The 13,877-nt window shown below is 43.4% G+C and overlaps 1 protein-coding gene across 8 annotated transcripts in view; it reads right to left on the bottom strand.

Annotated features, from left to right (window-relative positions):
• The window catches only part of Hsf2bp (heat shock transcription factor 2 binding protein), a 79,899-nt gene that overhangs the window by 27,329 nt on the left and 38,693 nt on the right, over positions 1-13,877 (bottom strand). For all 8 annotated transcript variants that reach the window (XM_076916732.1, XM_076916733.1, XM_034524211.2 and 5 more), the window contains one exon: positions 5,205-5,308. In XM_076916732.1, the coding sequence (XP_076772847.1) occupies positions 5,205-5,308 (104 nt within the window). The remainder of the gene's footprint in view (positions 1-5,204; positions 5,309-13,877) is intronic.

Raw genomic sequence — 13,877 nt, 5'->3', positions numbered from 1 at the left:
ATTCATTTTTGAATGAATTTCCTCCATTACACTCACAGGTCACAGAAACACATTTTTCTGATGATCAGAATTAGGGGAACAACTCCACTAGGTACTTCTGAGAGTTCTCTATTAGGTTATTACTGAGATTCAAACTTAGGCTTTCTCCTCTGACCTCTAAGCCCTGGGCCACAGACTCTGAAGGTCAAGTGTGAGAAGGAAACTCAGTTATACTGACACAGCTCTGTTCCCAGCACCCAGTAGACTGAGGCAGGATCACAGTCAGAAGCAGAGTAGACTACAGACCAAGCAGTCCTCAGCTAAGCTCTGTCTGTCCTGCTTGAGCTTCATTCTTTACGTACAATTCACTGTTCTAGTCAAAGAAGCATTTGTAACATTTTTCTCTCGGTTCTTGATTCAAGCAAGAAAGCTGGCCAGTAGCCTGTTCCCTCCTACTCCTGGCTCCCCCACCAGGCCTGAAAGATGGGCCACAAGACCTGCAGGGGCTCCACATGAGGTGCCGGTGGCTCAGGACAAGAAGCAGCTGCTGCGCTAATCCTAGGTATGTTTTGAAAGCACAGTCAGCAGTCCTCCAAACAGACTAGATCTTGGTGTGACAGATAAAAAGAAATCAAGAGTTGCTGTGGGGAGGGGGTTAAAACAGGCTGATAAGTTGGGAAGGAAAGTTCACTGAGACTGTGCAGACTGTGGTTAGGGCTGGTATGGAAAAGGCTGGGAGTTTGGTGTAAACACTGGATGTGAATGTCTATTCAGTGTGCCTGTGGACTCATCAGAGTTGGCTCTGAGTCTAGAGCTCTGGAGGAAGTCTGAGCTGAAGATACAGGTCTGTAAAGTTCGCCATGCTTCAGATCACTGGAGAAGCCAAGCAGATGTAAGATGGGTGTGAACGCCATGCGCACATTGACAGTGTATCCAGGGAATGCAGCACCACAGCCACAGCAAGAGTCTAACACTAGTCTGCATTAGCGGTTGCATAATATGTGGTCACCACCCCAATACACATTGTCCTCATCAGCTATTTGCTAGAATCCTGTGCCAGTTCTGTGGCTTAAGAGGAATGCGAAGAATCTGGACCCAGCCTGGGAAAAAGGCAGCCATGTAATGATCAAATGAAAGAAAATGAAATCCAGCAAAGGTTAGAAGGAGTGAGACGAGCTTACCAGAGATAAGCTCAGCAGCAACTGGTCCTGTTCTCTGAAGCACAGGGTCTGAAAACTCAGTAGCAACTGCTTAGGTCAAGCAACAAAAAAGGAATCAAGCTTCCCTTGAAGTACAAGATCCTTAGATCAGAATAAAAGAGAGCTCACACCTACTGTATTAGGTGTAAGACCCTGAGGTGGTTCCCACCGTACAGATCAGAGAAGTGAATTCAACACATTAGATCAGTTTACCAGTAAGAAAGCTTCGATTCCCACCTCCGTGGAGTGAGTCTAAGGCTGTGCTCTTTAAAGACATCAAGCTCCATGACAGGGGTTATATGATGAAGCAGAAACTAATTTCTGGGAATTAGCAAGCTCCTGGCTTCAGACCTTTCAAAGAGTATTAGAGATTTTGAGCAAAACTGAATACATCTCACAAAGTGGATCTCCCTACTGACAGAAGAGGACAGGCAGCCACTCTTCAAATTCTTTCCTGGCCTGAGGTCAGAAGGTCGGGTCCTGAGAGCAGCAACACAGGCAGCAAGCACAGCATTACAGTTTCCCAGGAAGCCAACACACTCCTGTTTCCCTACTTCATGATAAAATGTATTCTCAGCTTTCTAAACTTCAGGGCAGGCTGGGGAAGCAGCTCAGGAGCAGACTTGCTGAGCATGCCGGGAGCCCCAGGTGCAGTACCACCACCACCAGCAGCAGGAGCACCAGCAGCAGCAACAAACCTTAAAACACATTAAATTCTAAAACATTAACATCAGAGCCACATAAAACAGGGCGTACATAACTCAGTGGTTAAGTGTCTAGGACTTGAGTCTAGCACGTTTTGTTTGACTGTAGAAGGAATGAGTTTAAAGTTATCAAATGAGATAAGCTTGCAACAGATCTCAAGGTTTGGGCTGTGCTTGTTATGTTCAAAAAACCATGAACTGTCTTCAAGGACAAGAAATCCTGGGAAGTCAGACAGCCCCAGAAGCAAAGTGGTACTTTAAGATACCTTAGAAGAGCTGATGTATGGTGTTTAATCTCAGCACTTGGGAGGCAGAGGCAGGCAGATTTCTGTGAGTTTGAGGCCAGCTAGTCTACAAAGTGATTTCCAGGACAGCCAAGACTATTACAGAAAGAAACCTTGTCTCAAAACACATGTATTCGTGTGCATGAACACGAACACACACACACACACACACACACACACACACAGAGAGAGAGAGAGAGAGAGAGAGAGAGAGAGAGAGAGAGAGAGAAACTTTAGAATCTACCCCATTGAGAGAGAGAGAGAAAAAAAACTTTAGAATCCACCCCATTGAGAGAGAGAGAGAGAGAGAGAGAGAGAGAGAGAGAGAGAGAGAAACTTTAGAATCCACCCCATTGAGTCTGTGACACAAAATTAAGGCAGGAGTCTACCCACATCAGAGCACACCCAACAAAACTGTTTATTTAAAGCCCACTCAACCAGCCCCTAAGGTGTTGAAGGCCTACAATATCACCCTACTAGCAGATTGTCAAGCTACATGCTACATTTTAAGGATGCTAACAGAAGATACACTCCTGTCTGTTACAAAACTTCTTACTCGTCAGTACAGCCAGAGTATCTGTGTTTGTGCTGGTTTAAGACCCAATGCCACAGATCATGCACATGACAAAAACTGCACCTCAGCACAGGGACCCCAAGCTCAGAGAGGCCACATCTCTTCACATGGGTAGTAGTGTGCCTGACCTGTGCCCTGGAGTTCATAACCTTCATTCCAAACATTCTCTGTACTGGATGGAGGGAATAGATCTGTGCCCACTACAAGGGTGTTCACTATATACATCCCTCAAAAGGAGGCCAGAAGCCAAGGAGGCCTGGTCACCCTGTCCCTATGACATACAGACACAGAGAACCCCCACATACCTGGGCTCTTGGCCTGGAACTCGCTATTGTTAATGTGTGCATTCTCCCCTAAGTGAACTACAGAGTCAACAGAGTCACTTTATAAAAGGGTTTCTTTTTAGTATTATGTGACAAGTTATTAAGTGGCAAATACATGTCAGAGGACTTAGAAACAGCCAAATCAAGCCAGAAAAAAGAATACAGCTGGGGCATTTATGTACTTAAGAGGCAACACCATCAAGATTGGTTCAAAGCACAGTAAAAAATGTTTAACACTTAGGTCTCAAACCCAGGACAAATAGTTAAGATGCCTAGTCAACATATCAAATCAGACCCTGGCTACCAGGTTTTCCCAATATCCCTCAGTCCCTACCTATTACAGGGTCCTGGCTGGCATACCGAATCCCCTACCTTAATATTCTCCAGCCCAAGGACTGGGCTAAGCTGCCTTTCCCCAAGCTGCTGTTCCCTATATAGTCCAGCAGTTTGGCTATATTGGTCCTATTCTTACCCTTTTTCCTTTTTGTTTGGCTTCTTGGTCTCCTGACTCCCCTCACAATGGCTGGGCTTAGGGTTGTGTTCACTCTGGACTCGGGTTCCCAGTGTTCCTACCTCTAGCTACTATGTTCTCCTCCACCATACCAGAGGGTGGTCATGGCCTCCTTTTTATTTCCTTCTTTACTCAATCACCACTAGTAATAATGAAGCAGTGGTACACCACCGCAGGCATCCCTAATGAAATACCTAAACCTAAGTGGAACAAGCAGACCAAGAACTATGAAGACAAACAGCTGATGCTGTGTTCTCTGCTGGAGACGTGAGTGGCACAACAGTTGGCAGTTTAAAAACATGAATGGGCCGGGCGGTGGTGGCGCACACCTTTAATCCCAGCACTTGGGAGGCAGAGGCAGGCGGATTTCTGAGTTCGAGGCCAGCCTGGTCTACAGAGTGAGTTCCAGGACAGCCAGGGCTACACAGAGAAACCCTGTCTCAAAAAACCAAAAAACCAAAAAAAAAAAAAAAAAAAAAAAAAAAAAAAAAAAAAAAAATGAATGGGCATCTTCCATCTGACCCAGACACTCTGCCTAGAAGATACCCAAGAGAAATGCCGGCACATCTTCAACGCAAAGACCTGCACATGGAGACTGCAGCATCTGTGTCTGTAACATGTCAAAGCTGTAAACAAACCAAAAGGTTCATCTGCATAACGGAGCAGTGCTTAACAGGAAGCAGTGCACTAGTAAGATACAATCACTGTAGAAAACAGAAACTGAACAACAGTGTAGAAAAGAGGTGAGCAGCTCACTGGAAAGGGAGAGGCAGGTGGGAGAGAGGGGACGTGCCTTGTAGGGTGATGTCTGTGACCTTAACTATGGTAATGATTTTATAGGTAGATATTTATATGCAAATGATCCATTTTCCATTTAAGATATATATAGTTATTGGATCTCAATAAAACTATTAGAAAAGAAAGTATTTACATCAACAGTAACTAAAGTTCAAAAATAGATCTGAGTTATGAAAAAATGAAAAATTAATTTTTTGTCACTTGAATATTTGAATGATGTGTATACTTTTTAGGCTTTACAATTATGGTAAAATTGGGACAGGACTTTAGGTAAAGATCAACAAGAAAGGCAGCAGTAAGATAAGTTTTGTTTAATTACAGCTCTGAAGTTACAATCATATGGAACTTTGCGTGTCTCCAATCTCACTTTGTCTAGACTTCTGAACTTCTCCTTCCGTGTGCACCACCTGTCTACTATTCTGCTTTCAGAGAAGGACCATGTTGTTGATGTTTCATAAAATGACCTTTGTGTCAAAGGTCACAACTAAACTAAAATCAATATTTAAGAAAAATAACTATAAAACCACTGATGTACCAGTTGGCTTTCCAAAATTGGAAGTCATTTGGGGGAGGAGCAGGGACAAGCATTGAGAAGCCAATGTCTGAGAGTACCCAGATTTGAACATTACCACTATGAAAGAGTGTTCCTCTTCCATCCCCAGAAGCCACCCCCACACAGAGAACCTGTAACTTGCCAAGCTGCTCTGGAAATTCATTTTCAAAGAGTAAACATCATAAGATAATAGCTCCTGCTTTCTAATGCACCAATACCTTCTCCAGCTGTGGGGGCAGAGCATACAACCACACAAGAACATAGCAAAGGACTCCTTACCACTCAAAAGCCACCACAGCAAAGGGATAAATCCAGGACTCTCACTGATGTATTTCAAGCCTTTTGAATTGATGCTCACATTATACAGGGACATCAGCATTAGACTGAAATGCAAAAGAATACAGTGTTGATATGCTAGGCTACCCACATTGTATATATTTCACCTTGAATTCATCTCCCACTCTAAAGGACCTAGACATTTTTACATCTCAGATGTGCAACATTGATATCTGGGTAGAACATTTACAAAGTGGAAGACATGTTTAGTGGTTTCATCTACAGAGAGCTGTAAGATAATGGGAAGCTTTAGCAGTAGCGTTGTGACATCACCTTCTGTGTATTGAACCACAGGCAGAGGGTCTCGTGGGAAACCTCACAACCCAATGTCTCAGCCCTTGTAGTACCAAGCCTGCATTTATATTCAAGCAGCCCTCAGTTTATAAGTGTACTGTGTTCTTGAGGTTCAATGAAGTCATCTAAAAACTAATCATAGGTTTTATCCAAAGAGTTCCTGGTGGCCTGAATAGGAATGGTTCATAGGTTCATGTTTGAATACCTGGTCCCCAGTTAGTGGAATTATCTGGGAAGAATTAGGAGGGATGGCCTTTTTGGAGGAGGTGTCTCACTGGGAGTAGGCTTTGCGGTTTCAAAGGACTATTCTCAGTGTGCTGTCTACTTCCTGTTTATGGGATGCTGTGAACTGTCAGCTGAGGCTGCACTGCCATGCCTGCCTGCCTGCTGCCATGCTCCCCACCTTGCTAGTGATGGACTCTCTCTCATCCCTCCAGGACCACATCTCAAATTCTTTTTATAAGCTGCCTTGGTCATGCTGCCTTATCACAGCAACAGACAGTAACTAAGACACAGGGTGACACCGGAGTAGACTGACTGCAGTGCCAGATTTGACCGTGTGGGTTTGGAGGACATAGAAGGCCTGAAGTCCTGGACTAGGAAACTGGTTGAAAGCTGTAAGCAGAGGTTAATGGAACATCCTAGCAGGAATCTGGAAGCCAGTGCTGAGTGCACAGGGACTGTAGAGGTCAGGCCCGAGACGCTATGGAGGGAACACTGTCAGCGACTAGGCTGGAGACCATTCTGCAGCTACCTGAGCGAGAATGGCCCTCATTCTAAGAATCTGGCTGAGGCTAAACTGAAAAGTAAGTAATTTCTTTAGTAGAGGTGATTTCAAGGCAGCCTGTCACTGACTCTGTCTTATGCTTATTAGTAATCACTTATGCAGGTCTATTATGGAAAAAAACAAGCAGGGCAAAGAGAAATACAAAATGCATAGTTTGAAGAAAAGTGAGAAAACTGTGGGAGCCAAAGCTTGTGTTGAAAGAGATGAGAAGTTAAGAAGGCTGAATCACACTGAAATAAAGGGAGGGATGTCCTCAGGGCACGACTCCACTCAGATAAGCTGCTAACTTGTGAAAGGAAAAGGCTTAAGGAACTTCTGCTCCTAAAAAGCAGTAACAAACCAAAGCTGCTGCAGATGTGACTCTAGGGGACAAGGCTCACCCCACACTGGCAGTATCATCTATGTGCTGCTAACTTTCATGTCATAAGGAACATACCAACACAGGGATCATGGAATCTTCCTCTGTGGTTACAGATTGCTGCTTAGGTCAGGCATGTGTCAGGAGACTCCCTGCACAGAGGCCCTCAAAGGCCATCATGTGAAACTATAAAAGTGAAGCCTGGACTGCACTGAAGGTTCCAATATATGGAGATGTCAGAGCCACGAGGATCTGCCAAGAGCTGCAGACAGGGAACAGAACCAGCCGTGAGCGAGAGGTGCTACAGGCAGCCAACGCTGGCAGAGGAGACGACTCAGCTCTTTGACATTGCACATGGAACTACACGATTTCAAGTATGCCCTGCTGGGTTTCAGTCTGTCTCTGGTCCACCATTTCCTAACTAGGCCCTGTTCCTCCTTTCTAGGATGGTAATGTATATTCTGTGCCACTGCATATTATTATAAGTATATAATTTGCTTTTTTATTGCCTTGAGTCTCAGAAGAGATTTTGAACTTTGGACTTTTAAACAGTGTTAGACTAAGACTTTTAGGGACTTTTGAAGTTGGACTAAATGCCTTTTGTATTATGATATATATGGCCATGGGCCTATGGGAGCCAGAATGTGGAATGTACTTGTTTGAATGAGATAACTCATAGGCTCACATGTTTAAATACTTGGTTCTCAGAATGGATGAAACTGTTTGAGACGGATTAGGTAGGAATCGTGGCCTTGTTCGAAGTGTGTCACTGGTGTGGGCTTTAAGGTTTCAAAGGACTCCTAGTTGTTCTCTGCTTCCTGTTTGTGGATTAAGATGTAAGCTCTCAGATGAGGCTCTATACCATGCCTGTTTGCCTGTTTCCATGTTCCCTGCTGTGATGGACCCTTATCCCTCTGAAACCATAGGCCCAAATAAACCCTTCCTTTTATAAGTTGCCTGGGTCATGGTGTTTTTATTAACACAGTAGACAAGTAACTAAGACAGTACGTGACATGTGACATCATCAGACCAGGCCAGGCCAGATGGCATAACACACTACGTGAAGATCCCAATCTATCACAACCCATACTCTGAACAACCAAGGCCACGGCCCCAGCAAAATAGGAGTTTATGTACTGTTTTGAAGAACTGGCAAGTCAAGTGTCCATTAGAAGCTATACAGTATAGATCTTTAGTTTCTATGGGTGCATATAACATAGAGACTCCCAGACCCTTCGTATTGCTGAGCAGTAAGCAGGCCAGACAACAGGCTTGGAGATGGCTTCCTAGATAAAAGTGCTTGCCACACAAGCACCAGGAACTTGGGTCAAATCCCCAGAACTTATATAAGGCTAGACATAGGAGAGCACACCTATAATCTCAGTGCTCCTGCAGCAGAATGGGAAGTAAAGGCAAGAGAATCCCGGGAAGCTCATAGGCCAGCTAACCTAGAAACCACAGTAGCAACCGAGGGACCCTTGGTTCCATCTCAAAAAGATGAAAGGGGAGGCTAGACACCTGAGGTTTTCCCATGACCCCTACATGTGTGCCATGGCACGTGCATGCTCACATTCATACAGCTACACATGCTCTATAGCATGTACATGTCTGTATTCCACACAGATACCATACAAACACACACAAAGCTGGATAACAGCTGGAGTGTACTTCAGTGGTAGAGCACTACCTAGCATGCCAAGGCCTTCCTGGGGGAGGGGGCTATTTTGTAATTTTATGTACAACATTTTGACACAGGCACATGCATCCATATGAATTTGCCCAAATTCTTTATTTTCAATACTTCATTTTAAATTGCCAATGAGCTTGCCAGGAATTAAACGAGCATCTCTTTGTTCCAGTCCAAAGTGGGAGGCAAGTACAGACCATGACAGGTTCCAGAAGCTGAGAGCTTCCATTACAGTGCCTTCATGTGGAAAGACAGAGAGAAAGCCCCGGGCAGACATAGACACAGTCAGAGACCCTGCTGAGAAGCAGAAAATAACAAACTTCAAGCCTGGCATGAACTCATACTGTCAGCAAACCTTAAATGCTCACAAACCAATGACAATATACAGTCAGCAAGAATGGGAGATTCCCCACTCTTCCTAGACAGTAAAGATCTGCCTTGTCTTCCAAGAAGCACAGAGCCCTAACAAATGTGAGTTTATATCACAGACTACTGGATAGTGCATGATAACCCAAGACGGAACAAGTAATAGCCAGCATAAGAACAGTGGCAGAGCCAGAACCAAACAGTGTTCAGTCATTTGAGGTATCAACCCCAGAACAGAAGACAGATATGCTGACTAGCTAGAAAAAAAACTTTGTTATTTCTTGGTTTTGTTTTTGATTTGTCTTGTTTTTTAAAAACAGAGTCTTACTATGTAGTTCTGGGTATCTTGGAACCAGAAACACAGACCAGGCTAACCTTGAATTCACAAGAGGTCAACCTGCCTCTGCTCCCTGAGTGCTGTGATTAAAAGTGTACACCACTAATTTCCAGCAGTAAAAATTAAGAGAAACTAAAACATGACAAAGAAGCTAAGGCTACCATTGTGAATCACCAGGCAGAACAAAACAAGTAGAACCTAGGTCAGGGAGATGTCTCAGTCAGCTACGCGCTTGCTATACAAACATGAGACCCTGAGCTCAAGGCCAAGCACATAAAAATAAAACATAACCCTAAAGGGGAGTTGAGAAGACAGCCAACATCAACTTCTGCTCCTTACACACACACGAGCACACACACACACACAGGTACATACAAACACACTGAAAAAAAAATCTCCTTAGCAAACCTTATAAAAATGAAAACTATTATAGGCATATATTTTTCAAAGCCTACCTTAATAAGGGTTCAATCTCCCCTCTAGCTCACTATTCACCAAAGATAGTGGAAAAGAAAGATTATTAGCATATGGGGAAGTAGAAATAGTTCTTCGGGGCAATTCCAATCTTTACTGTTCTCAGTCCAGTCCACTAGCAAACACCAAACAAAAACCAGCAGCTGCAGTTCAGTCCACTCAGCAGACACCATACACAAATGAGCAGGGGCAGTTCAATCCAGAAGAAACCACAAGGACTCAGCCTGAGTTCATGAAAGTAGCAAGAAGCATCAGGAATCTCACCAGAAGGTCTTTGGTGAGTTGCTATGATGTCACTACAAGCAAAGTTCAGCAACACAATGTATGGCGAATACATGGTGTCCTCAGCGAAGACTAGCGAGGTAGAGCAAAGCAAAATGCCCGAGCTCCCACTGTCTGTGGGGTCATATTTATATTCCTTCTAAACATCATGTGTCCCTTCATGTTTGCTATAGCAAAATACCCTTTCACCTGTGTCTGCTTCAGCAAAGCGTCCTTTCACCTGTGTGCCCAGCAAAACTTCATTATAAACTAACTGAGTCTCCAAAGAGCCAGAGATTTCCACTTTAAACTATGAATACTAGAGAGCTGGCTCAGCAGTTATGAGCACTGGCTGCCCTTGCAGGGGACCTGGTTTGGGTCCCAGCATCCATGTAAAATGGCTTGCTGTCACATACAGCTGCAAGGGATCTAGTACTCTCTTCTGAACTCCAGACACCTGTACTAATGTGCACATATCCACCACAGACACACAATTTTTAAATAAAAAATAAAATCATCCTAAAAATAAACAAACTGTAAATTCCAAGACCTAGACACATGAAAAGGAAAAACAAACAAAGCAAAACAACAACAACAAAAAAAAGATAAATCAGAGTAGCTAGAGAGAGGAAGTCCGACTGTCTTCCAGTGAGTGCTCCGTGAAAGATCCCCCAAAAACACAAAAGAAAAACATGTTTCAGAAAAGTAAGGCTGAGACTTTTCAAGAAATAAGGAAATAGCCTTCAGATTAGAACAAATATAGATATACACACATCACAATCTAATCACCATATACCAAAACCAGAGAGTGTTTCAAGTGTAAGAGTAAATGACACAAAAGACACCCCAAAGCTGAACTCTCAGCATCAAAGACAGAAGCCAGGGCTGGGGAGATTGTTCAGTTGGTAACCACTTACTGTCAAGCCACAGACCTGTCTGGATCTCTATACTCCACATAAAGCTGGACATGGTAGTATATGGGTTCTGTGCAGCAGTTTACCAAGTTTACCTTCCAACTTGGAAATTTCTTAAGACATAGGCAATAGATCAAGAAGCAGAACAGAAGCAGATCTCTCTGAAATAAAATAAATTAAAAAAAAAAAAAAGGTATAGGCTGTAAAGGGAAAGAGAGACACTCGGATATCCTAGACCATGATATGTACAAGGAGGTGAAAAGACAGGATGTTTGGGGAGTACTGGGTAAAACACTCTATCCTACAGGGAAGCCTATTAAGACAGGAAGCAAAAAATTCAAAAGAGCTTCAGCAAGCCCTCAAAACTGGCCAGATTCACTAGGCCCCTTTCTTCCCCAAGAGTACATAAACATTTGGAGTGCTGGGAGTCACTCTCAGACAAGCCAAGCTGCAAAGATGACTCTAAAAGCAGCCCAGGCACCGGGAAGAAGCAAGACTAGCCAAACTACCTACAGAACTAAAGAGTGGTTGATGGAAGAGGCTCAGCTCAACTGACAGCCTGAGAAGGACACTCTCCCTCCTGCTGAGTGCCTGCAGGCTGTGCCGTGTACTGTCACACATGCTGGGGTGGCTCTGGTGATACAACTGCCTTTGTAACCCATATTCCTGAAAGTGCCCTCAATAAAACTCATTGGGTCTTCAAGTTGGACTTGATGGTATCTGTACTTTGGTCTGCTGTGGGCTCCCTATGCAACAGTAAATCTGTGAGTCCATCATCCCTACAGGGAGACGAGAGGCAGACACAAGAGAATCTCTAAATGCATGGGCCAGTCTCATACACAACAGAAAGAAAAAAAGATACCCTGTCTCAAACCAGGTGAAGATAAAGAATAACACTTGAGACCTCTACATATTATAATATGCTTGCTTACATCCACACACATGAACATGCACATACACTGTACACACAAATTATACACAAAGTTTTTTTTTTCAGATAGATGCCAGAGGGAAGGCAATGTGTGCTTCTCAAAAGAACTGAAAAATCACTGTAACCTCAGAATTAAAAACCCATCAAAAAATATTTCGAGCAAATAATACAAAAGAAATCTCAAGAGAATTGTCCCCAAAACAACCTTAACTATAAAATCTTAAAAGAAGAACTTGAGAGAGAGAGAGAGAGAGAGAGAGAGAGAGAGAGAGAGAGAAAATGACCTCAGAAGAAAGTTCTGAGGTACAACAAGAAACGGGAAAGGGAACCACGGTACAGAAATGCAAACAGAGAAGGAAACACTAGGGGAAAGGCAGCAATAACAATGTCTAACACTGTGACTAATATATTTCCAACAAAGCAGGAACTGTTTCCAAACACATGTGGAGGTAAGAACTAAATCATTCTGAGGTCCCTGTACTGTTCAAAAGAGAAAGGTATTCATTACTTTCAAGTAGACACCAAATATATCCAAGCATGCTCTAAGGGGAAGCTAGTCACTGAGAAGAGGTCAACTTTTAATACCCTTGGGAGGAAAGTAAACTGAGAGAAGAAAGGCATCCGAGGAGCCGCGTGAAGAAACAGGAAAAGAAAAGGGGGGGTAGAGATATTGGGGGGAAGGTATCAAATAATCCAAATAAAAACGAGACAAAACGAAAGGAATAAAGCCAGGGATTTCAATAGCTGGAAATGTTAGTAGGCAGGATTATCTTGCCAAAAGGCAGACTGTTAGACTGGTTTACATCACAACCATACAACACATCTAAAATGAAAGTTCACACAAAGGATGCAAGTAAAGGAACAGCAGAAGATGCACCAAGCAAACGCTGACAGAGAGGGAACACTGAGGAGAACTACTGCAGTGCCAAACACCCAGGTCCCCAGGAAGCCATCACTCTACCAATGGCAGGCATTTAGACTTGCTCCTCAAAAAAACCTTGCAGGAAGATGCATAACGGTGCAACAGATAAAGGCACTTGTTGGCAAATCTGATGACCTGAGTTCAATCCTAGGGACCCACACTATGGAAGGAGAGAACAAAAGTCCCAGAAGCTGTCCTCTGATATCTGACCTTCACAGGCATGCTATGGCACACACGTACATACATGTACAACACAAACACTAAATGTAACTATAATTTTTAAATATATACTGTGCTAAAGAGCTTATCAACAGAACCACAAAGCAGCCAGTGAACAGCAGCAGGCTCTCACGTACCTAGTACATTACACAGATTCTCTGACTCACCATGCAATTAAGTTTAAAACAATTTTTAATTGCTTTGAAACAGGATCTGACTACATAGCCAGGACTTTGATCCTCCTGTTTCAGACTGACTTAAAATTATTTTTTAAAGTAAGTTTTAAGACTCCAAGCAGTATTTGGAAAATAAAAACAATGTCTCTGGTCTGGAGAGACCCCTCAGCAGTTAGGAGCACTTGTTGCTTTCCAGAGGAGTTCAGTCCCCAGCACCACTTGGGGCCATTCTCATCCTCATGGACTCCAGGGGATCTGACTCTACCCACACTCAAGTGCATATATTCACATACTCATAATTTAAAAAATAACCTTCTCCTCCGGCTAGAATGTCTCTATAAAAATAAGCCAAATAACTAAGTAGGAGTTATAAAGCCCAACCAACTCCATTTTTGAAGCTTCAGGCGCTAAACTCCAATTCCAAGAGGAAAACCACAAAGTCCACTTGAGCAAACATTCTATGGCACCCCCTTCCCTAACAACAGCCAGTCAGGCTACAAGGGCAGGGTCAAGGTACAAATAGATAACCTAAGACATCCTGCAGAAAACAGATAACCTAGCCATCCTGTGTGTCAGGTGGTTTTGCCCCTGTGTTTGCTTCCTGAAGATTACACCAGAAATACAGTTTTTAAAATATTAACTTGCTGACCCATATGGAAATTCCCCAAGCTTGCTATAACTACAGTAAATACCCTACACCCCGAGACTCGGGGCTCTCACTTCTGACCTGCTGTGATGGTGTCGGTGAGAGTCCTTGCTCTCGAGCTTATAATAAAGACCCTTATGTGTTTGCATTGAAATTGACTCCTCAGTGGGTTTTGGGGTTCTTGCTACTTGGGCCACTACAGGAGTAATCAGATAACAGTTAGAACTAAACAATAATGAATATA

This window comes from Arvicanthis niloticus, chromosome 20 (genome assembly GCF_011762505.2).
Source record: "Arvicanthis niloticus isolate mArvNil1 chromosome 20, mArvNil1.pat.X, whole genome shotgun sequence".
In the NCBI taxonomy this organism is placed as follows: Eukaryota; Metazoa; Chordata; class Mammalia; order Rodentia; family Muridae; genus Arvicanthis; species Arvicanthis niloticus.
The sequence above is the reverse complement of the archived record's forward strand: the minus strand, read 5'-3'. Positions and strand labels throughout refer to the sequence as shown.